Source organism: Erinaceus europaeus, chromosome 21, assembly GCF_950295315.1.
Source record: "Erinaceus europaeus chromosome 21, mEriEur2.1, whole genome shotgun sequence".
Lineage (NCBI taxonomy): Eukaryota > Metazoa > Chordata > Mammalia > Eulipotyphla > Erinaceidae > Erinaceus > Erinaceus europaeus.
The window spans coordinates 30196418-30222069 of NC_080182.1; the positions used below are offsets into that span (position 1 = coordinate 30196418).

General features: G+C 40.9%; 1 protein-coding gene across 15 annotated transcripts in view; it reads right to left on the bottom strand.

The window, feature by feature from the left end:
• Positions 1-25652, bottom strand: part of SETD5 (SET domain containing 5) — a 91256-nt gene that overhangs the window by 41489 nt on the left and 24115 nt on the right. For 4 of the 15 annotated variants that reach the window (XM_016187782.2, XM_016187779.2, XM_016187781.2 and 1 more), the window contains exons 1-8: positions 7346-7530; positions 6327-6558; positions 3224-3416; positions 2835-2940; positions 2285-2493; positions 1890-1948; positions 1250-1428; positions 340-378 (exon numbers count right to left, since the gene is read on the bottom strand). In XM_016187782.2, the coding sequence (XP_016043268.1) occupies positions 340-378; positions 1250-1428; positions 1890-1948; positions 2285-2493; positions 2835-2940; positions 3224-3315 (684 nt within the window). In that variant the 5' untranslated portion in view covers positions 3316-3416; positions 6327-6558; positions 7346-7530. Of the gene's footprint in view, positions 1-339; positions 379-1249; positions 1429-1889; positions 1949-2054; positions 2181-2284; positions 2494-2834; positions 2941-3223; positions 3417-6326; positions 6559-7345; positions 7531-25652 lie in introns of those variants that run through there. The other 11 variants (XM_060180771.1, XM_016187780.2, XM_060180769.1 and 8 more) reach the window with 10 other exon arrangements.

Below are 25652 nucleotides of genomic sequence, written 5' to 3' on the forward strand. Positions count from 1 at the left end.
TCCACATGGAACTAGAGTGGGTGCAAAAGAACTCCTTTATTACCAGAAGAACCTTTGTCTTGGGGTTGAGGTCAATCACAATGACAGAACACACTAGATAAAGCATCACTAAATCCCCAGTAAAGCAGCCAATGAAGGCTAATTATGGAAAAGTGCTTGAGAAAAATGACCATGAAAAGCTACTTTGGAGAAAGGTCCTATAAAAACTGAATGGGAACAATTAAAAACTAACAAAAAGCAGAATCCAAGATCTCTAGACCATTGATGCCAGGAAGAAGCCGACCAAAATGCAAGGTCACGGTGAAGTAAAACACAGCATCAAGGAAGAATACCCCTTACCTTCATCCGCAAGGACTTCCGGGATCCCTCTCGAAATGCCTATCCCAAGGAGGAAAACAAGTAGAACAAAACAAAACTTGGTACCAAGAATGACAGTTATACCTATCTGAAACTAAATTTATAGCAAGATTTAGTGAGCTACTTTGTTCCCTTAACTCTCGAAAACAAATACAATCAAATTTCCCCAAACTTAACTATGAGGCTAACGCAGTAATTCCCATTGTGGAATTAGCTACCTCATGGGAAAGATCATACATCACTTAAATCCTACATGCACCCGACACTCAAAGAAAAGTAAAAAACATTAACTAAGGTTGCAGATTTTCCAGTTTTGGATTTCAGAATGAAACTAAGACCAATCCCTTTAACAAGAGGTGGGCAAGTCACCTAGGCGCAGCTAAGTTGCCATGATGGGGAAGAAAGAACACAAAACAGACGAGGTTTCTCCTGGAGACTTTTTCAGTTGAGAATATAGGAAAGGAAGCCTAGACCGTACAAGAATATTTCCTGATTCTTCTATTTAGGCAAAAATAAATCAAGTCAACAACACACGGTGAGAATGTACCAGGATGAGAATTTCAGACTGTGCTCTGAGGCTGAGGAGGTCAGGAGATACAGTAAGGACAGTGAGTGAATGAAAGTCTAAGTGGGGAGGGGCCTATGCCAGGTGGCACTGGATTTCCTACCTGGGACAGGATCGGAGTAGAAGAAATTTTGTGCCAGCGATGATGGTATGGAGTGGCAGAAGAGAGGTTGGTCTATATGCTTATAACATAGCTGAGTTTTACAAGCAGAGCAATAGTGGCCAGTCAGATATATGGATTGAGCTTCGCAAATTTTGGTGCATTTTTGGTTCAAAACTTGGAACTATTTCAGACATTTCTATCTCACATACTTTTACCCATCATACCTTGATTTTCTTCGTCTTTGGTGTTGCACGACCCTTTTCTGGACTCTTTTTCCGCTTCTTAGGTTTGGTTCTTCTAACAGTTAAGGTGATGCTTGTAGGTGTGTGCTGTGTTGCTGTATACAACACAGTAGAAGGAGAAAGCTCCTCATCCCAGCTTTCTGTTGCACTGCTATCCCCACCTGGAAAAAACCGAAACCAAACAAAGGCTTTCATAGCTTCCCTCACATTGTATAGTCTGGAAAATGCATTCAAAGCAGCTTTGTCCTTATGATGTGCCCCACCTCCACTAGTTGTACCTCTAACCACCATCTTCCATATGAAAACTTTCTCTTTCTCTGCTACTAGACATTTAAACTGTGTTCTCCCCCTGTATTCAGTTCCCAGACGCTGCTGACTCAACGTGTAACAATGAATCTGGTTTTCTTGTGTGCTCACAAGGAGCATTTTGATTGCTCTGCCATTAAAACGTCTTCTCTTGATATATTTAATTCAAACCAAGAGAATTCCTTGATAGTTTTGGAGGACTAGCTCTTTCCATGAAAGAGCTGCCATGCATGGCAAGGAAGAATCTTTGACGCGGATATTTACATTACAAAATACATAGATGTCAAAATATGGACCCGACCCATTTTCTGCTTACCTGATATGTTGTCCTGCTTCCGCCGATGAAGTCTAATAACCTTCCCCCTGCTCATTCCCCTAAAGAGGGAAAACACACTTAAAGTAGTCCTTCCACCAGCATGCAGCACATCATCGCACACATGGGAGAAGTGGCTCTGCGTACACTACCCCTCCTCCCACCTACCAAATGTTTCCAGGACATTAAATTTCTTATCAAATTCAATAGCTTTAACATCAATCTCTCATTCCTTGTTGTCAGCAATTCTCACCTAGTGCAGAGAATTCGAGCCAAGGAGCACTAAGGAATCATCTACATTAACAAACACAAGAAAGAATACTTTGAGCTTTTCCCTACTAGTAAGAAACCCTGACCCCAGCAACCCAGATTCACGGTTAGATAAAACATGATTGTACCTGCACTTGTCACAGTTGAGAAGAAAGCCATCCTGAGAAAGACCACAAGGACACCAGGTAGGAACAGTCTCTCCTTCCGAATTCGGGCTGTCTCCACAGCGTTCCTCTACGGGTGACGGCAGGCCATTCAGGTCAGAACGAGGGATGATCGTCTGGACAGGGGGAGAAGCAGGAGGTGTCGGAGGAGGAGGGGCTCCGTAATTATGATCCTGAAAATAAGATTTTTTAAATCAACAGTGTCCAAACACTGGCCCCTCTCTCCCTTAAAGTATGGTACATATGGAAAGAAAGAAGAAAGTAGTACCCTTCTTTTTTTTTTTTTTTTTTTTTGGCTTCAACGAGGAAAGTGATAAAACAAAATGTCAAGGTCAACTGGGACATAAAAACAAGAACAAGATGCAGGGCTAGACGTCCGCTGGAGGCAGGGAAGTGCAAAAGGGGCAACTTCTCGTCATGCTGCATATAAACATTTCAAGAGAGTCACAATGTATAAGAATGGATTATACTCCAGGAAGATCACTGCTCTGGGGAGAAACAAATGCATACTCACAGCATAAGGCAGTCCTCGACACCCATGCCTCTGAGTGGTCCCATAATTATGAGTGGAATACACGCTCTTCTCATTAACTGCTGGACTAGCCTCCACAGATTCAGGGCTGCACAAAGGCGAAAAGCAACGCATGATAGCATAACACCTAATCTTCCCTTAGACTAAAGACCTATGTTCCCAGTCTAACCCCTCCTCTTTCCACAACCACCAGCCACTAGAGTAAGAGAAAGAACTCAGTGAAACAATCTGATTAACATAACTAAGCCTATAAATAACAGCAGGAGTGTTATTAAACGTGGGTTTGTGTGTAACATGAAGCCAGTACAGGCAGATGTCTCAAGGCAGGCACCTGGGATACAAGGTGTCCCTAATGACAAACACAAACGTACCAGCTGAGCAGGGAGTTTCCCCTAGAGAAGCCACTCTGGGCTGGTTTAGACTCAGAACTATTCTTCTTAATTGGATCTCTTAATACTTCCATGAAACCTCACATGACATTTGCAGTGAGTGAGATGATGAAAGTGCCTTCTGCACTGCCCCAGGGACCAGTCCCTCTTCCATTCACTACCAAGACAGGATACCCTGAAGAAAGTACAGGTAAAAACAATGGCATCTTATATTTATCACACCTCTCATCTTGATGAACCCCCAATACGTTTTAATACAAGAGTAATAATTTCTCATTCACCAATGACATGCAAGCACATCATGGACACAATTATTTTTACATCTCCATGGCAGAACTTCCAAATAATCAAAACTGTCCTCAGAAGTCATGTTAGCCTAATGACAACGGTAGTGGTGGCTACCATTTTGAACCATGATTTTTCTAGGTTCTTTATGTATATAAGTATTTACTTACTCTCTGCACCCCGATTTTACAGACGGCAAGTGAAGGGGGTGAGATTACATGACACACTGACAGAGCCAGGATTTGAAATAACATCTAACTCCAAAGGCTGTGCTCTTTCTATGACTAATCTGCTTGTGAGCTAGGAAAACAGTCTACTTTTTAATGAGGGACTTTACTTATTGACAATAATAACAAAGGCAAAAGAAGGGGGGAAGGTCAAAATTCAATTATTTGGGGATGGGAGGAAGCCTGGAACTCTGTTACCTGTTTAGGTTTTGTATGGATTATCTGTAATTTAGTATTTTAGATATTCACAAATTTGAAACTCCAAGGACAAACAACTGTGCATTAAAGAGTAGAGGACCTTTTAGGGGATAAAATAACACGTATTGTCTGCTTCAGGCAATATGCATTTTTTCCTGCTTGGAAACATACATTAAATATACATGGCAGGCTATACAAGGTATGAAGTTCAATGTGGTGTGATCAACTACAAGAAGTGAGGGATGAAAGAAAACGCTCAGATATGTATCCAACTCACCCAGGTAAATGCTCCAAAACTGTGAGGAGGGGTCTTATTAATAACAGCAAAGGTAATTTCTAGGTGAAGAACAGCTTTAGACACAGGAAAAGTTTTCTCTGTTAGTGATGTGCATGCACTGTATTACTTAAAGAGTGTCTGCAAGATGGGAGCTGGGTGGGGAGGGGACCTCAAGAATGCAGGTCAGTATTCTTGGGAAAAGGATGGTCTGAACATGGCTCGCTGAGAGACGGTCAGCTCTGAGTATTAGGAAACAGGAGGGGTTTCCTAAATGAAACCAAAGGCAAACAAGCATTAATAAAATGAAGGTATAGCTTAGTTTCCATGATGGACAGTTAAGTAATAATTTGATACACTGATACTTTAGTAGGTAAATATTTCAGGAGTTGCAAGTATTTTATATAAGATCTTTTGTACCACAGAACACATGGGGTGAAACATGACAACTGTTTATTAGGAATGGAATTTCTTTGGGGGGTGGAGGGAGGAAAGTTGCATGAAATAAAAGATGGCCATGGAGATGGAGCTGTGTCGGTTGTTTCTTACCCATCTCCAAACTGGGTAAATATGAACATATGCACTTCATGTGCAAGTCTAGGGAATAAAAATAAAATGTATATTGTGGAGGTTAACAGGCCATCCCACTGCACAATAATTTCTAGTCAGGCACAGCATTTCATAGATTGCTATGCAAGTGAAATACTGAACTTTCAGCTCATACGTTTTGGTGAGAGAACTTCACAATTTTCATACTGGCTAATGACTTAATACAGTTTACATGTTGACAGGTAGCAGATACAGATTACGATTTGGAGCACTGCATCTCTATTACTAAACCATTTTAGGCAAATGTACTTGTAGCCTTGCTTGTATTCCTGCTCTGCTGTGGCAGTGCGGTCCACACACAGACCATGCCTACAGCAGATACGTGCTCCATTAACTGTGGCCTAAGGAAAACATACAGCCTGCTGTTACAATGCTACCTTCTGGAAAATACCTGGAACTGACTTGTGGTAGGAAGGGTTGTAAATTCACAAAAATCTTTGCTCTTATTGTTACATGGAGATCTTACCTACAAATATACAGACATATGTAACATAGTTGCCATCAGTCTTTTATTTGTATGTCCTTCCAAATAAATCAGGTTTCATGTCAGAGTGCTCAGAACAGTAATTTTGGCAGTGGGGTAGGCATGATAAAAAAAATCAATAAGGGAACAATTTACATTCTTGGGTGCTTCAGAAATAATAAACAACTGAAATTAATTTTGACCACTGTATCAGAAATCTGTTTGGTGAATTAAGATGATTTCAGCAAATAGAAATACTGCAATGTAAATTTGAGGCCAAAAATATTCTTTTGGTTTTCCAATGACTTCTGGAGTCCTGAGTAACACTTATGGATAGTCATATTTGTACTCTGGGAAAAACACCACTTTTATACGTCATTGTTTTAGATCCTTTTCTTATCTAAAATTCTAAACTCACTGATTTAATCTCTCGAAATGTTTTAAGTAAATGTTAATGGTGTTTACCTATGTTTATTAGTCAGTCTGTATAGGAGGCTTAAAAAGAATCTATCAACACTATACAAACTCTTTTACCTACAAGTATAAGAAAAAATTTAAGTGCTTCATTTGGGAGAAAATTGTAAAAATAGAAGTTGCAGCTACTGACATAACTACATCTCTTTGGCATGCAAAACACCAATCCAAACTGATGAGACGAACAGGAACACAAGTCCTGGAAGAATACAAGTCTCCCTGTCTTACCTCCATCCCCTCTTCTTCCTTTTTGTTTGGGAGCACAGTGCTAAACTACCTTTTAAATTCTAGACTACCCCAGCATTTAATATGTACTGCTTCTTAGGGTAGTTTCATTTTAATTCTTGCTCCTTAAGGAAGCCTGTCGATAATGAAAGCATTCTGTGCGGCTTTGTGAAGAAATACGCACAATCTTTTAAGAAAGAAAATGAGTATTAATCATGGATGCAGTTGAACCCAGAGTTCTGGTACAGTTGCTTTGCTTTACTCAAGGGGAAGAATCCCCAGGGACTGTGAAAATGGCAAGAGAAACAGGGGAATTAAAGCAACACCCACCTCACTCAAGAAGTGGTTGTGGGATCAAGAGTCTGAACTGGACCTGAACATATTCAAAACACCAGGATTTTTCCAGCCCAGACCCTAATCCCTGGTACTGCCTGGAATAGACTTGGCTTCTGGGGGCGGAGGGGGATGTGCCCCCTAGGCCCCTTGGGTCTCTTTCGCTGGACTTTCACATCCTGGTGTAGTGCCACTTCGTCTTGAAAGGTAGGGGGCTTCCACTTCCTTTCTGTAAGCAAGGAAGATTGGGTACAAGGGAGGTAAAAGGACAAGAGGGGTAATCTGTGAGCAGGGGAATCTTGGACAACTTAAAAGAGAAGGGATACAAAACACTAACATTTAAAAAAACTGAGTAATATATAAAGTTTTATAATGAAGGCCTACCTTCATTTGCATTTGGGATTTAAATGCTTGAAGAACTGAGAGTCTACTTTAGGGATTGGGCTTTTCGACAAACTCTGAACTCCTAAAGCTGCTCTTAGCTGAAAAAAAAGTTTGGTACCACTGATTTTGAAGGTCCTCTTTCTAGGCAACGAGTACTATAAAAAAGAGATGACACTGCTTTCCACATTTTCTACCCCAAATGTTAGATGGTCAAAGCAACCTGGCCATATAAAGTTTCAGTCCCTTTGCTCTAAATAATGAGAAGTACATAGGAAGAGGCCTTCAAGGAAAATCAGTAGGAGGGAACTTGTCCTTATCTTCAACCATCAGAATAATCAAAAGCAGGTAGTAACACCTACTTTGGTCCAATTTTCCCCACACATCACTACTTTGCAAATAGTATTCTATTAATTATGTACTCAGGAATCCCACCCCCAGACTATTTTCCTTCCCCTTCACCGTTCCCCCACCTCATCCCTTCCAGCTTCTATGGGGGTAGTGGAATGGTGGAATGTCATTTACATCTGGCAGGTTTTGGTCTACAAAATACTACATACTTTCTTTCATGCCCCTAAGAAAGCTGTTTCCACACAAATTGGTGGTGAGCCTACAAACTTGGAAGTATCACTTACTCTGATCCAGCAGCCATATCTGAGTAGGATGTATCTGGTGTGGTGACTCCCAGTGGGATTGCAATGCTCATGACGTCCAACACAGCAGCGTGGAAATCACGGGGTCCAATTAATGGAGACTGGCCACTCTGCGAGTGGGGGTGAGCTGCAGAGCCTCAACCAACATGTTACGGACATGAGGAATCCTGCCATAGAAAACAAAAATGATCTAGTAACCAGATTGCCATTTATTTCTCTATCTCTGCTGCTGTGACCAGGACTCCCCTACTGTGTGCTGATTTTTAGGTAGAGCCAGAGAGATGGGGGCCGGGTAGTGAAGCACATAGTATGAAGTGCAGGACCGCACAAGGATCACGGTTTGAGCCACTGGCTCCCCACCCGCAAAGGGGTTACCTCACATGTGGTGGAGCAGTCTGCAGGTGTCTCTCTACCTTCCCTTCCTCTCTCAACTTCTCTGTTGTAACAGGAAAAAAAAAATTAAAAAGGCCGCAGGAACAGCAGTGGATCTGTAGTGCAGGCACCGAGCCCGAGCAATAACCCTGGAGGAAAAAAAAAGGGATGCCAGATAGCACCAAAGCCTCCCTCAGTGCTGTAGTCCTCTGTGCAGGCTGCTAAGGGCTCCAAACTGGGCTGCACTCATGGCAATGCAAGCAAACACCTGCAGGTGAGCTATCTCGTCAGATGTCCCCTCCCCCAACAACGCTCTTTCAACCTTTCCTGAATGCTATTGAATGCTTTCTCATTCTTTGAACAAGGCTTTTAAGAAAGAAATATAGCACGGACCAGGAGGTGGCAGTGGTAAGGCCACTCAAGCTTTTTAAAAAATTATTATTATTAATATTTATTTATTTATTTATTCCCTTTTGTTGCCCTTGTTGTTTTATTGTTGTAGTTATTATTGTTGTTGTTATTGGATAGGACAGAGAGAAACGGAGAGAGAAAGACAGACAACTGCAGACCTGCTTCACCGCTTGTGAAGTGACTCCCCTGCAGGTGCCACCACTCAAGCTTTATCCACTCTCAAGCATGAGGTCCTAAGTTCTGCCCCTAGCACTGCAAGGTCCAAAGTGATGCTCTAGATGTCTTGCTCTCATTAATTAATAAACGAATCACTCTAAAGAAAGAGGTCAAAAAGAAACAATGTGGCACCTACACATTGTTCTGTGTTTACTATGTAACACATCAATGTTCCACAAAATGAAGTAAAAATAAAGTCCTGCTGATTTTTAATTTCTATTTAAAGTCTTTTTCTTAGATATAAGGAAAATACATCTACCCAGCTCACTAGAAAGCAGTTTCTCCCACTCTACAAACCACTCATCAAACACAAAATTTCAGGTATCTGGGGACCTAACACAAATTTTAAGACACAGGATGTTAACAGAATTATCACAGTTCAGTTAAATTCTTCAACAACTCAAGATAATTTTTTCTAGGTCACAAATAAATGTAGCTTCCAGCAGCCAATAATGTTACTTCTAGATTGATAGTGAGTAAACTACTTATATTTGGATAGAACTACTTATTTTCTTCTGTCATAGAAGATTCTTTTAAAGCATTTTATTTTAACTACAATCTTGGGAGGTGCAATTATCTTAACTTATATTTTATATTTGTCAGATAACATCCACTGTTGTGTATAGAAAAAAGCATAAAGGGGGCTGGGTAGTGGCACACTTGGCTGTGGGCATGTTACCATTGCACGCAAGGACTCCGGTTCAAGCCCACAGTTCCCCCCTGCAAAGAGAAAGCTTCATGAGTGGTGAAGGAAGCAGGGCTGCAAGTGCCTCCCCACCCCCCAGCATTCCTTTCCTTTTGATTTGTCTCTATCCAATAAGTAAATAATCATTTAAAAAAATCATAAAAAAAAAAGCAAAATAAAGCGCATAGTCTAAAGCCTGAGCTGGTGGGATAGGTTTGAGCCTACAGTCATGCACAGGGTTCAAAGCAAACTATCCAAGTGACTGATTTCGTTGGTCCAACTAGTGGAGTCTCAAAACACAAAGATTCAAAGTTGTGGAGTGGAAAAAAGCAAAAGTAGACTAGATATATGAAGGCATGGTATAACAGAAAAACACCCAGCAAACCTTCCTCACACTTACACTTTGAGAGATCTGGGCCTACCCAGTACATCTAAAACTTTCCAGAACTGCATGTGGCAACATGTATGCTCTTATCAAACTGAAGGTGACATACACTGGCAACAGGATGAAAAAGAAATCCGCTATCTGTTACTTCCTTTCTGCTCATAAGAGAAGCCATGAATCAAACTTTCTGCACCAGGTCTATTTTATAAAAAAATGCTTTCTTTTCCCGTTATATCACTAGATTTAAACAAAGATTTGGGCAGTTCATCCCACAAGTTTCTATAAAAGTTAAATAAGACCTGCAAAATAATAAAAGTGAGAATATTTATAAGGCTAAAATAAATAAATGTTCAGGACTGTTGGTTACACTTCTTATTTTAGTGTCACTGTATTATTCAGGTTAAAAATGGGGGGGGGCACTTCAAGAGACTGCCTGGCGTGATAACCAAGAACCAAGTCTGATGACAATCATAATTCCTGACCAACACAGGAGTTTGAATTATGTGTCATATTTTTAGTAGACTTGATGGATAACATTAAAAATTAAGGTAGTCATGACCATTGTGTTTCCATGTTAAGAAGCCCTCTAGGTAACAGACAACTTATGAATGTAAGTTCACAGTTGCTATTTTTTATATTTATTTATTCCCTTTTGTTGTTTGTCCTTGCTTTATTGTTGTAGTCATTATTGCTGACATTGTTGTTGGATAGGACAGAGAGAAATGGAGAGAGGAGGGGAAGACAGAGAAGGGGAGAGAAAGACAGACACCTGCAGACCTGCTTCACTGCCTGTGAAGTGACTCCCCTGCAGGTGGGGAGTGGGGGCTCAAACCGGGATCCTCATGCCGGTCCTTGTGCTTTGTGCCACCTGCGATTAACCCGACTCCCCACAGTTGCTATTTTTTAAGAATCAAAAGATAAACTAAAAGGGGGAAATGAAGAAATGACTTCAGATATTATCTCTGTAATGAATGAATGAATGAATAAAGAGCTTCCTAGCAAGACCCTAACCCAGCTACTTTGAGCAGCTGGTTAAGTGACTGCACAGAATAATGAAGTAGTTAATTATGAAGTTCTCTTCCTGAATTCCTTCATTTTCCTTCTGTCTAGTCTGATGTAACCTCCCATTCTCCCAGTGAAGGTATCACTATAGGTTGCCACCATGTTCTAAATGTATGATTTCCCAGTACTCAGGTTCCTTAATAAAAACAAACAAACAAGATAACCATAATATTCATGTAATTGAGAATAGCTCTTTCCCCAAACAATACTTAAAACAATGTAGCTGGGAGTGGGCAGTAGCACAGCGAGTTAAGCACGCGTGGCACAAGGACGGGCATTAAGGATTCCAGTTCGGCCAGGCTCCCCACTTGCAGGGGAGTTGCTACACAAGCAGGTAAACAATGTAGCTATTAAAATACCAATTAAAAAACAGGTAATCTGGGTTGGTTAAATAGCTCAGCTGGATAGTTTGCAGCTCTGCCATGTACACGGTAGGTTCAAGTCAGTTCCTGCCACTCTCACACAGAAGGAAGCTTTGGTGCTGCTGTGGCCTCTGAAAAAGGGAGGGGGGAGTGGAATCACAGCGGGTTAAGCACAATGTGGAGCTCCGGGCTCCCCACCTGCAGGGGAGTTGCTTTACAGGCGGTGAGGCAGGTCTGCAGGTGTCTTTCTCTCCCCCTCTCTGTCTTCCCCCTCCCTTCTCCATTTCTCTGTCCTATCTAACAACGATGACATCAATAACAATAATAATTACAACAATAAAACAGCAAGGGCAACAAAGGGAATGAATAAAGTTAAAAAAAACTTTTAAAAAAGTGCATGCTATGTTTTATTAAAATAATAAATCTAGACTTCTAGTTTACTAACGTAGTAATCACAGATTTTTGGGGATGTACCCCAATTAACTGTCTCTAGTCAGAATAATTTCAAGATATTTTTACTTGCTAATTTGTCTTTTATTAGATAAACTATATATAATAACAGGAATTTTTGTGTTTTAACCTGTGTTTTTCTTGTTTTTTTTTTTTTTTTTTTTTTTGCCTCCAGGGTTATTGCTGGGGCTCAGTGCCTGCATTATGAATCCACTGCTCCTGGAGGCTATTTTTCCCATTTTATTGCCCTTGCTGTAGTTGTTATTGTTATTGCTATCATAGCTGTTGTTGTATAGGACAAAGAGAAATCGACAGAGGAGAGAAAAGATAGACACCTGCAAACCTGCTTTACTGCTTGCGAAGCGACCCCCTTGCAGGTGGAGAGCTGGGGGCTTGAACTGGGATCCTTACACCGGCCCTTGCGCTTTGAGCCATATGTGCTTAGCCTGCTGTGCTACCGCCCAAACCCCCTTTGTTGTAATTCTAATGTCCAGACAGAACCTGGGACATAAATACTATCTGAGAAATACTTGTTGTATAAGGTATGGTCACCATTATCCCAATGTATTATTTTAGAATTCATCCAAATAAAGAAATTGTGGTCCGGGAGGTGGTGCATGAGGTCCCAAGTTCAATCCCTGGCAGCACATGTACCAGAGTGATGTCTGGATCTTTCTTTCTCTCCTATCATTTTTCATGAATAAATAAATAAAATCTTAAAAAATAAATTATAACAATATATATTGCTTAATCACCTTTTTTGTACATCTCTGAATATGAAGTCCCCCCAAATGATCTGCCAGTAGCTCTGAAGACATAGAAGTTGAGACACAAGTTAGTATAGAAAGAGAAAACACTAATGGACACAAGAAACAGAGTTTTATGAAAATACTTTAGTGTTAATTTTATGTTAAATTTCTGTGTACTGCCTTGTTTACCACTGCCAAGATCCATCTAATGATTCCTTTTGTCCTTTAGCCTTTATATCCAATTATCCTGTAAAGTCAGAATTTCATCCAAAGGTGGGGGAGGAATTATCTTTATTTGACTTAAAAAGTGGCAAGTACCTGAGACTGTGTCACTGGGTAGTCCTCATTTCTTCAAATTAAAATTCTCTCCCATTTCCCAAGGGGTTTCTTTTTTACAACCTCTCCCAGGAGATAGGCCTGTTCGCCACTGACCCTTTTCCAAATTTGGAGTTTAATCAAATGTCAAATTTATTCAGATACGGAAACCTACACATTAATGTAAAAGTTCCTACTATTCATTAAAAATAAAACTTTGTTAATCTGAGAAAGGGAAAAGAGTGGGGAGGAGGGGGAGGGAGAGGGAGACATCACTCAGGCACTTGAGAGTCCAGAGCTTTAATGGCGGCCCGCCTCCAGGCTCTGCTGTTCCTGTCTTTCCTACTTGCCCTCTTACCTTACCTTCTTCTTCTTCTACTGAAAATGAGTGACAAAAGGAAATGTTATCAATAAGAGGGTCTATCCATAATAAAAACGTGGAAAGACAGAACCTTAACTGGTTTTCTACCCTCCAAAAGAGAAGGGAAAACAGGTGATGATCCAGCACTTTGGGGGGAAACACTTAAACTTCATGAGGACGAGACTAGACATGCACCTAAAATGTTAATCCATCATATATATATAAAAGTCATTTACGGAATTCCAATGATATCAAGCAGTAAGTCAAAGACTGGCTTTCTGTTGAGGCATATGGACTTCCAATTTAATTTTGTAGTCATTTTCCTTTCCTTGTCTCCCCTCACCACTAGGGTTAGCGCCTACAAAGCTCCACCACTTCCGATGGCCTTTTTGAATATTCTGATATTGCAGCACTAACAAGTTTGCTCTACTGGGTGGCTCTGGTCAGTCTAGAAATACTGTTTTTAAAGAGTGTAATAGAATTAGTATAAACATGAAAGACGAAGAGGTACCAGTGAAAATAATAAAAAATTAAATAAGCCAAGAAGGAAGCAGACACTTTTAGCAACAAAAAAGTTAAGAAATGACAAATGACAGGAAGAAAAAAAATATGAATATCAAGTGGAAAGTATGAATTTCCCATCACATTAGAATTCAGTTTAATATCAACGGACCCATTTCCAGGATAACCCTCATGACCTATAGAAACACTAAGAAGTTCTTGAATCTAGAAACATAATCAGTCCTGTCTCAGTACTGAATACTCTTTTGAGAAGTCACCATTTATATACAGTATCTAGGGGGGTGGGGGAAGCTGTCAAAATGGAACAAGTCAGAAATGGTTTGATTTTTTAATTGGGTTCAGAATAGTTTCTGTATGTGTCACTCTGACAGTCTCTTCTCTACATGAGAAGAGCATAAGACCTGTGTAATCTGTGTGGTCACTCAGAGAAGACAGACAAAAGCGTTTTAAGAACCAAGCCAATGGAGATTTCAGAAAAAGAAATTGCATCAGCCAGGTGAGCCGGAAGCAGCTGGGAGACAAGAGTCCAATGAACAGCCAATCCAATGAAAGAAATTCAGAACAAGTCTGCTTTAGTAATCTTGTGAAGAGGACTGGCAGGAAGAGGAGGGCCGCTTCAGAAAGAGAACAGGCCTCATATGCTTCAGACAGTCTTTGTACTGAGGCTGTGGACCTTGGCCATTCTCCCAGAAATGATGCAATCCTGATGAACAAGATCTCTGCCAGAGAAACAATTGTTAACAGCCTATGCAGAGAGCAACATAGCCAAGGAGTAATATCTGATCAATTCTCCACAAACCACCAGAAAGCCAAATATCTCTCTCAATTTAGTTTCTGACAAAACACTCAAGTGAACAGGCTTTTTGTCAAATGTGTTCTTTCATTTCTGACTTCGTAATATCTCTCACCATGAAAATCTAAATGAAACACAAAAGGCCTTTTGATTTCCGTGAATTCTCCAGCCATAGTTAACAGTAAGGTATCTTATCTTTATCGAGATTTTACACATACGGTGCTTACCCCACCAAGACAGTATTTTGGGAGGTAGCATCTTCCCTAAGTAAATCATTCTGTAGTCCAGAGCCCAATTATGAGATCTCAAAGGAAGGACTACTCGGGGTTAGGAAGGTGTATTTTTTTTTCTTAATTTTTTAAATATTTATTTATTTATTTATTCTCTTTTGCTGTCCTTGTTTTATTGTTGTTGTCATTGTTGGATAGGACAGAGAGAAATGGAAGATGGGGGGGGGGGAGATAAGACACCTGCACACCCGCTTCACTGCTTTTGAAGTGACTTCCCTGCAGGTGGGGCGCTGGGGGCTCGAACCCGGATCCTTGCACTTTGCACCATGTGAGCTTAACTTGCTGCGCTACCGTCCGACTCCCAGGAAGGTGTATTTCATAGATGATTTGGAAATTATGTGAAACTCAAGAAGTTTAAAATATAGACATGCTGGAGAAAAACCTATGCTTGTTCTGGCTGAATGTAAAGTACGAGTCTTGCAGGCCCAGTGCCCTTGCACTGCCTGTGCCAGAGTGGTATTCTGGCTTATCTTTTGCTCCTTTCTGTTCATGTAAAATTATCTCATATGTAATAAATGAAATATATCTTTAAAACACAATTTCCTTCTTTTGAAGGAATGTACAAAACTGTTAAAAGGGAAAAAAGGAAAAATAAATAAATAAAAGGGAGTATGAAGGAAAATATGAGTTCCTTTTTACCCTCAGCTTTATTTTTAAAGTATAAGTTCAAGTACAATAAATATTTAAATGAATTTTATCTACATAACAGTTTGAGAACTAATGTATCTGCTGCATTCTATCTCCAATCCAAAATTTCAAGTTGAAAACACTGATGTAACCGATGTAGAAGTCTACTGCAGCTTTTGAACCTGGAAGAAGAATGGAGGGGGAAGGGGCCACGGCTGTTCTGGGAGCTGAGAAACTGAGTTGCAGTCTACAATTTAGTTTGGAGACCAAAGAAACATCACCTTTCATAGCTGAATCTTAAATTCCTCAATGCAAAATATCCATTGGGTTTCTTCCTGCTTGAAGAGTCTATGAATCCTGGCACTGGTGTAGGAACTTCACATCAAAGCCCGTTTTCTCAACTGCAGGAGGGAAAGAATAGCCATCTCTCTGACTCACAGCGGCATATGACACAACACTGTAGGAAGTAAGAGTGTAAATGGCTCTCTGGAATCGTTCAATATTTTGAAGAAAAAGGAACTGTGACCAATAGCTTTAATAGGACTAAAGGCTATTTCCACTCTTCTCCAATAACTTGAATTCTGTCATAGTAAACAATCTGATAAAAGGGTATGTGAGAAGGTGGAGGGAGATAGCACAATGGTTAAACAAAAAGACTCTCACCCATGAGGTTCTGAGGCCAATTCTTGGTAGTGCTTTGGCAAACATAAATAAATAAAATTTAAAAAATAAAGTGAAATCATCAGAAAGTTGAAATGTCTAAAAGTAATTTTAAAAATACATAGTGACCTCCACAGCCTTTATATATTAAGAAAATAGGGAGGAGAGGCATGTGATAAACATGAAAAAGTGTATGGAGGATAAGTGGTAAACGTTAGAAGAAATAAAATGAACTTAAGGTCTACAAATCTGGGGGTCGGGCGGTGGCGCAGTGGGTTAAGCGCACGTGGCGCAAAGTGCAGGGACCGGCGTAAGGATCCCGGTTTGAGCCCCCAGCTCCCCACCTGCAGGGGAGTCGCTTCACAGGCGGTGAAACAGGTCTGCAGGTGTCTATCTTTCTCTCCCCCTCTCTCTCTGTCTTCCCCCCTCCTCTCTCCATTTCTCTCTGTCCTATCTAACAACAAAGCAACGTCAACAATGGCAATAATAACTGCAACGAGGCTACAACAACTAGGGCAACAAAAAGGGGGAAAAATGGCCTCCAGGAGCAGTGGATTCATGGTGCAGGCACTGAGCCCAGCAATAACCCTGGAGGGGAAAAAAAAAAAAAAGGTCTACAAGTCTAGGGATGAAATCGAAAGAGAACTGTCAGGTAAACAACTTAGAAAAAGAAACAAATGTCATGGTTAGTACTTTTTGAGCCACCGCAAATTTTCTTTTCCCAACACCAGCTGACATTCCTTGATTCCTTTGCTGAAATTTAAACTTGTTCTAAGGCTCAATCAACTTTCTGGAGATTCTGTTCTAGGCGGTGCCTGGAGTTTCAGAGCAAGTTTTAGTCATTTACTACATCAAGTATTATTCTCCTGATGGAGCATAACCACACAACAAGCGTTTCACATGGCGGGGAAGAAAAGTTGGGATTTTTATATACATTCACTTATTAATTACTACTTATTTAAATGATTTTCTTAAAGTAAACACTCATTACTACTAGTGCAACGTTAGGCAATTAAATCCAAGTTAAAACTCCTAGCTTCCTTGGAATTTATACTGTCTAGATTTCCTAGTTTTTTCATTCAAAAACACGAAGTAGCTCCGGTGTGAAAGAACTGTGCTGTTACTTCAAGAAGCCTCTCTTCTCCCAAGTAGGAGCGGGAAGGTAATCTGCATATTCTTTAGGTTTGCTATGAGCCAAATATTACACTTTCATAACCATGAGGGGGAAAAGAAATCCTAAAGTGTGCCTCTACAACTAATGAGTCATTCTGAAGCGAAAAGCAATGCCCCTGACCCAAGAAAGCCCTCCAGTCACTCCAGAGCTCATCGGTGACAAAGCAGATTCTTTTATAGATCTTTTAAACCACTTAGACAAAACTAATCTGGTGTTATAGAAAATCCTATTAAGATTGGAGGACAGCGGTCAGGAGACAGTCCGTCCAGGAGAATGTGCACCTTGTCTTGTGTGAGGGTACAGGTGTGTGCCTCTGGCACCCTTGGGGAGCACGCACCATGCACGACGGGGGCAGTCTCTCTTTTCTCTCCCCATCTTTAATTAAAAAGGAAAGAATCCAACAGGGAGTGGTGGACGTGTGCACGTGTGTGCACACAACACACACAGAACAGCGGGCAGCAAGAACACTCAGCACACAGATTAGAAGAGCCTGTCATACATATGCAGTATACAGACCAGCAGTGCACACAACATGGGGCTCTCTAGCACTGCACCCCCTTGAACACTGTACAGACCAGCAATTTTGATAGGTGCAGGGAGGTTTCCCTCTCTGACCAATAGCTGTTACTTTTGCTCTCTTCTTGGTGGTGCTATATCTTCATGCATGTACTGATACAATTCCATAGCTCATGGGATCGCTTCAATAAAGTCAGATTGCTAGAGTGGTGGGGATGTGAGGAACCAGAGCACCACTGCATTCTGTGGAGCTGTGCCCCCCAGCCCACACCACACTGTTCATCATGCTCATGGGTGGTGCCAGTGCTTGAACCTGGGTCAAAGCATGATAACTCGGCTGTTCCGTAACCTACATTTCGATGTGGCAATTAAATTTAGCTTTCTTTTCTTTTTTCTTTAAAGATTTTATTTATTTATGAGAAAGATAGGAGGAGAGAGAATGAACCAGACACCACTCTGGCACATGTGCTGCCGAGGATCAAACTCAAGACCTCATGCTTGAGAGTCCAAAGGTTTACCACTGCGCCACCTCCCAGATCACTTAGCTAGCTTTTTTTTTTTTTTAGCAGTTTCTTTCTTTTTTGTTTTAATTTTTTTAAAATTTATTTTATTTATTTATTCCCTTTTGTTGCCCTTGTTGTTTTATTGTTGTAGTTATTATTGTTGTCGTTGTTGGATAGGACAGAGAGAAATGGAGACAGGAGGGGAAGACAGAGAGGAGGAGAGAAAGAGACACCTGCAGACCTGCTTCACCGCCTGTGAAGCGACTCCCCTGCAGGTGGGGAGCCGGGGTTCGAACCGGGATCCTTATGCCGGTCCTTGTGCTTTGCGCCACCTGCGCTTAACCCGCTGCGCTACAGCCCGACTCCCCTTAGCTAGCTTTCTATATGTGTGTGTCCTTTCTTTTAAATCTCACCCTCTATGGCAGTATAATACTTTATCTAGTCAACCTACTATCGTTGAAATCAGCCACTCACTCACAGGTAAAAGTTGAAAAACAAGATTAGAAGAGAAAACACTAAACAGAACTTGGAATGGAGTTGGTGTATTGCACTAAAGTAAAAGACTCTGGGGTGGATTGGGGGGACGTTCAGGTCCTGGAACTCGACAGCAGAGGACCCAGTGGGGTTGTACTGTTATGTGGAAAACTGGGGAATTTTAGGTGTTGTATTTACTGTCGAGTGTAAAACATTAATCCCCCAATAAAAAAAGAAAGAAATCAGCCCCTAAATAAAATGTACAAAATGAGACAGGCAATGACTTTCTGTATAGCCAGCTAAATATATCTCAGGACACACTGCAATAAGCAGAGCTGTTAGAATGAAATTAGTGTCATTTATTTATTAGTGATGACAAACCACCCTCCACAAAATTAAAATCATTTTACATTCCTCACAAACATATGGGGAAGACAGAATTTCAACTTCCTTCATATAGTCTTTACCAAAGAAGATTCTCAATGTACTAAAAGTCCTAAAATAGAAATCAACAGCAAATTCCCAACATTTTGTGATACAATTTTAAAATACAATCTAGATAAAGCACTACTTCTGAACCAAAATATTTTCTTATAGTTGTTCCATAAGCTATTTCATTTCCCTACCAGAATGTGGTACATTCTAAATTTCTTCTTCCAGTAATAAAACAAATCATGCCAGCCATCTCTAAATCCTGCTGAGACCCGGAGGATTCTGATGGGGGTCAGGGAAAATACCCCTCAAGAAATCCAAGGACTTGAACTCTCTGGTTTCAAACAGGTCATCAAAAAGCCCGCTCTATTATGCAGTTGTTTCAGCAGTACAAGAAAGTGCTTTTATTTTTCTTACTATTTTATTTATTTATTGGTTAGAGACACAGATTAAGAGCTAAAAGGAAGATAAAGAGAGGGAGAGGGAGAATCAACTGAGCCCGTCTCCACTTCCACATTAATACATAAAGCTTTAAACAAGGCCTAGTTTTTCTTAAGTGAAAAGCTCTTGTAAACAATTTTTTAATTAAAATATTTATTTATTCCCTTTTGTTGCCCTAGTTGTTTTATTGTTGTAGATATTGTTGTCGTCGTTGTTGGATAGGACAGAGAAATGGAGAGAGGAGGGGATGACAGAGAGGGGGAGAGAAAGACACCTACAGACCTGCTTCACTGCCTGTGAAGCGACTCTCCTGTAGGAGGGGAGCCCGAGGCTCAAACCAGGAATCCTTCTCTGGTCTTTGCGCTTTGCACCACGTGCTCTTAACCCGCTGCACTACCGCCCGACTCCCGTAAACAATTATTTCTAGGACATGAATTTGGTAATAATGTGTTCTTGGGTATGTGAATTTTTTCCTTATAGCAAAGCTAACGAGATATATAAATGACCCACAGCAGTGACTGTGTATGTATGATAAACACTGAAGAAGTACCCAAGTCAAGTTTGATATTCCATAAACCTGGATCTGACAGAAAAGGAATGATTATACCATTAAGCCCTGGCTCACAGCTGAGCTAGTGACCAGCTGTATGGAGTTTTGGAGTTATCACAAACTTAGGATAAAGATGCTCTTTGGCTCAACTGGTGTGCACTTCAGCTGGAAAATAACTCAGTAACAATGGCATGAGCATCGCAGAACAAAATACTAGAGAGGTGCATAGTGATGATTAGAAATGTGTATATGTGGGAGTCGAGCGGTAGTGCGGTGGGTTAAGTACACGTGGCGAGAAGCATGTGGCGAGAAGCACAAGGACCAGTGTTAAGGATCCTGCTTCGAGCCCCCTCTCCTGCAGGGGAGTTGCTCCACAGGCAGTGAAGCAGGTCTGCAGGTGTCTATCTTTCCCCATCTCTGTCTTCCCCTCCTCTCTGGATTTCTCTGTCCTATCTAACAATGATAACATCAATAACAATAATAACTACAACAACAATAAAAATCAAGGGCAGCAAAAGTGAAAATAAATGAAATGTTATAAAAACAGCTTAACTGTCTTAGAACTTGGTGGAAAATAGGCCCAATTTATCAATGCAAATATACAACATCTAATTCATGACAGAACTATAATCAACAAAACCTACTGAGAAAACATGAAACGAAAACTAGAATAACTTATAACTGTAAAAGTAACAGTAGTGACAACAAGAATAAAATACAAAGGCAACAAAAGGGAATATATATATATATATATATATATATGTATGTATGTATGTATGTATGTATGTATGTAAGCTGGGGCCCTATTCCGGGAGTCCTGTGATTCCCAAACAGACATGATGGGCCTAGACCTCGAATAAATCCCTCTCTCCATTGTTATCAGTTATTCCTATCAGGAACAAACACAATAGACCTCTTTGTTGGCCCCCATAGGACCTTGCTCTCAACTTGGATCAACAATGGTAGAGAATGTTCCGTCCTCTGAAGGAAGGCTGGACAATATACTTTATGCTACACCTGAGGAAGATGGGTCCTGATATTGGGGCAGCTTGGAATGTTCCTACTTATGACCAAAGAATGTGAGCTCAGATCTACAGGGATGCAGAGGTCACATAGGCTCCTAAGCTGACTATGGGCCCCAGATCACATCAAATCAATAGGGTTTACAGTCAACAATATTTATACACCTTTCCCATATTTGGGAGCTACTCTTTTCCCTGATCCAGCTTTCTGGTCCTTCTGCCAGCCATGACATCACCTCCCCAGACAATAATTAGGATCCACCTGTATATCAGATTTCAGGCTCAGGAAAAACAAACAAACAAAAAACACTAGTATAGCCACAGGCCCTTTGGAATATAACTAAAATATGCCTACTAGCTATCTACAAAATGGAGGGCCTCCCAACACTTCATCTGCATTATTCCAGCCTTTAGGTCCATGATTGGTTAACAATTTGTTTGGCTTTGTATGTTGACTCTATTTTCAACCACCAGGTTCCAGATGCTAGCAGGTTCCTATGAAGTGGAATCTTTGGGATGGTAAATGCATTATTTCTCTAGAAACCCTAGCAGATGGACATCCTTCTAGTTAGGCATTTATAACAGAGGAACTTGAGCAGTTTCCATCATGTAGAGAATAAAAAATATTTAACCTTTGTAAAAATCTTCTCTGGAGGGGGTCAGGCAGTAGCTCAGCAGGTTAAGAGCAGGTGGCACAAGGACCAGTGTAAGGATCCCGGTTCCAGCCTCTGCCTCCCCACCTGCAGGGGAGTCGCTTCACAGGTGGTGAAGCAGGTCTGCAGGTGTCTGTCTTCCTCTCTCCCTCTGCCTTCCCATCCTCTCTCCATTTCTCTCTGTCCTATACAACAGCGAACGACATCAACAATAACAATAATAACCGCAAGACTACAACAAGGGCAACAAAAGGGGAAAAAATGGCCTCCAGGAGCAGTGGATTCATGGTGCAGGCACAAAGCCCCAGCAATAACCCTGGAGGCAAAAACCAAAAAACAAACAAAAAAATGACTTTAAAACCTTACTACAGATGCCCATCTTTGATCTAGTTTTAACTAACATGTTAGTTGTGTGTGAACCAAAACTCTCACTAGTAATCACAACTGACTGGCCAGATAGTACATTTTGATTCATGAAGCTGGCCTAGTAAGTAAGATGCTCCAAATTCATATGCAAAATACAATCACAACCATACAACATGCCCAAATCCTCTGACTGTATCGTATCTTCCTCTTTAAGAAGGTCTCACCAGAGGCTGACTCACAGTGAAGCTCAATGCTTGCAGTAAAGAAAGAGGAATAGAAGGTAGGGCGGTAGTGCAGCAGGTTAAGTGCAGGTGGTGCAAAGCCTAAAGACCAGCATAGGACCCTTGTTCCAGCCCCCAGCTCCTCACCTGCAGGGGAGTTGCTTCACAAATGGTGAAGCAGGTCTGCTGGTGTCTTTCTCTCCCCCTGTCTACCTCTCCTCTCTCCTTTTCTCTCTGTCCTATCCAACAACGATGACATTAACAACAATAACTACAACAATAAAACAAGGTCAACAAAAGGGAAAATAATAAAAAAGTGAAACAGTAACTAAAAAAAAAAGAGAAATAAAGCAAAGTATTTCAGGATTTCCCACTCTGATAAAATATCTACCTATAAAATTTCCCCCCAAGTAAAATAATCCTGACTGCTAAACTAATGCTTTTAGATACTGTATTTTCTTTTCCATTATTTGTTAAGCATGATAAAACTGAGATGTCTTTTTTTAAAAAGCCTATGACTCAGATATTAACATTCTGTTTTCAGTTCATCATTAGTAATTTTATTAATGATGTACTGGTTCTCAATCTTTCTGTGCAAAAGAAGTTTTAAAGGTGATCTTATCTTGATTCTTTATAAGAACTTTCCATTTTGTGATCTTAAAGATCATTACCTAGCCATGACAGGACCAAACAATTTATACCCTACTAAATATATCAGATGATACTAAGGGTAACAAAAAAACAAAGAACAACAACAAAAAAAAGGGAAACAGAAGATCTACACCTGAGAAAGGGGTATTTTTAAAATTACACACACACAAACACACTCAAATTCTAAAAGAAATAAAATCTACATGGCCTCTTGCTTGCCAGTGAATTTACATTTTTCTTAAGAATCTATTAAAATTCCAGATTGCCCTTAGTATTTAAAATCCTGTTCCTCCAGGGTTGGTGAAAGTTCACATGAACATGTGTGACTCAGGATTGAACAGACTCCACTGAAGGAAGCTCTGGTGCTGTAGTCTCTTCTACCTCACAATGCTTCTATCTTTAAGAAGAAATGACAGTATGTGTTGGGGGGAGAGAGGAAACAGGGCACATGGCAGCCTGCTCAAGGAATGGGTTCAAGCCCTCACCCCACACCTTCATGGGCGAAGCTATATGAGTGGTCAGAAAAGGGGGGTTACCAGTTAATAGGAGTGGTGGTTCCTCATACAAATACAGAGCCCCAGGGATAACCTTGGTGGCAATTTAAAAAGGTGACAAGAGCGAAACCCATTACTTACACTAGTATCGGTATCTAGAAACTGATCCTAGAGATAACTAGTTACTGGGGACCAGGCAGTTGCACACTGTAATCTGTGTTGAGTACACAGATTACAGTGTGCAAACACCTGGGTTCAAGCGCCTGGTTCCCACCTGCAGGGTGGAAGCTTCACAAGTGGTGAAGCAGTGCTGTAGGCATCTTTACTTCCTCCTCCCCTCTCAATTTCTCTATCCAATAATAAATAAAAATATCAAAAATTTAAGGGGAGTGGGCGGTGGGTGGTGTACCATATTAAGCGCACATAGTATGAACTGCAAGGACCCCACCCAAGGATCCTAGTTTGAGCCCCCGGCTCCCCACATGCAGGTATCTACTTTCTTCCTCTCTCTGTCCTATCCATTAAAAAAAAAAAAAAAAAAGACCACCAGGAACAGTGGATTTGTAGTACTGGCACCGAGCCCTAGTGATAAACCTTGAAGGGAAAAACAAACAAACAGAAAACTTAAAAAAGAGCTAACTAGCTATTACTTTTCTAGCAGATTTCAGATTTAGGTTTCATTTTGTCTGTTTGTTTTATTTATTTTACCAGAGCACTGCTCAGCTCTGATTTACGATGGTGCCGGGGACTGAACCTGAGACATTAATCTCAGGCATGTAAGTCATTTTGCATAACCATTATGCTGTGTTCCCAACCCCAAACCTAGTACTTTCTAGTTCTTATTTAAAGTATAAATAGTCATGAATTCCTGCCAAGTCTGCCTTGGTGAACTGCTCAAAGTAGGTATTTGTCTAAGCTCTTCTTTGAGGGGACCAATAATACATGTTTATTTAGATACTAGCTTATTACAACATGAAAACACTGACAAACCAAAAAGAATCATTATTTACTCTACGAAAATACAAATTCTCACTCTAGGCCTATTATTATTACTACCATCATTTTCCATATCCTTTATAAAATGAATGGTTTTGAATAAAACTGTGTTTACCAGGCTCAGCTGAGTATCTATGCTAAGTTGATAAAAGTTTCAATCTCTAGTAGTCAAATCATTTGAAGTTTCAAAATTAAAAAACAAACAGTTCACTGATCATTGTAGGAAGTATCATCACGAGTGGCTCTGGTAGCAGTTTATTGCTTGGCCCAAAAGGCCAAAAAGGGATACGAAGGGAAGTACCTTTATAAGCAGAAGAATAATCCTCATAGTCTTCTTAGGAGCCTTTTCCAAAACAAAAAGAACTACAAAAACTCGAAACTTCTAGGGAGTGGTAATTATTTCTGAACTGCAAGTCAGGAGGGGAGGGGTGAGACTGAGGAATGGTAAAGTATGGGTAGTGAGAAGGGACTATTTCTTTACATGAAAGAAGCCAAAGTTTCCCATCAATCTGGAAAGGCATAATAATGAAGGCAGAGGGGGGTCAGGCGGTGGCGCAGTGGGTTAAGCACATGTGGCGCAAAGCGCAGGGGCCGGCATAAGGATCCCAGTTCGAGCCCCCGGCTCCCCACCTGCAGGGGAGTCGCTTCACAGGTGGTGAAGCAGGTCTGCAGGTGTCTTATCTTTCTCTCTCCCTCTCTGTCTTCCCCATCTCTCTCCATTTCTCTCTGTCCTATCCAACAAGAAACAACATCAACAATGGCAATAATAATAACCACAATGAGGCTACAACAACAAGGGCAACAAAAAGGGGGAAAAAATGGCCTCCAGGAGTGATGGATTCATAGTGCAGGCACCGAGCCCAGCAATAACCCTGGAGGGAAAAAAAAAATAATAATGAAGGCAGAGGAGATAGTATAATTAGTATCCAGAAAGAAAGACTTCCATGCCTACGGCTCTTTCAAAAGCCCAGGTTCAATCCCCCATACCACCATAAGCCAGAGCTGAGCAGGGCTCCGGTAGGGATAAATAAATCTGAGTAAGAAAGATCTCTTCTCTACCCAACTTTGCATCTATGTCCAGATGTGCATGGAATTTCAAACAACTCCAGGGTATGAATCCTAAAGAAGACACAATAGATACTCCAGACAAGCAGCAATATCCTACTGGGTTATGAGAGGGGCAGGCAGATTATTTATTTGGTGGAGCTAGAGGCTTCTTAAATGAGAATAGTGCGGGCAAGAAAGCCCACCTGGATAGTATGCCTGCTTCATTACGCGGACTGGAGTCCAGTTCCTGCTTCTGTGGGGGTAAACGTTGGTGCTCTAGTGTCTTTCCTTCTCTCTGCCTGTTTCATTCTGAAAAAATGTGGCTTGGAGAGGCAAAACCCCAGTGCTGAAGAAAAGCAACAACAGGGGAGTCGGGCGGTAGCGCAGCGGGTTAAGCGCACACGGCGCAAAGCACAAGGACCAGCGTAAGGATCCCGTTGAAGCCCCCAGCTCCCCACCTGCAGGGGGGTTAGCTTCACAAGCAGTGAA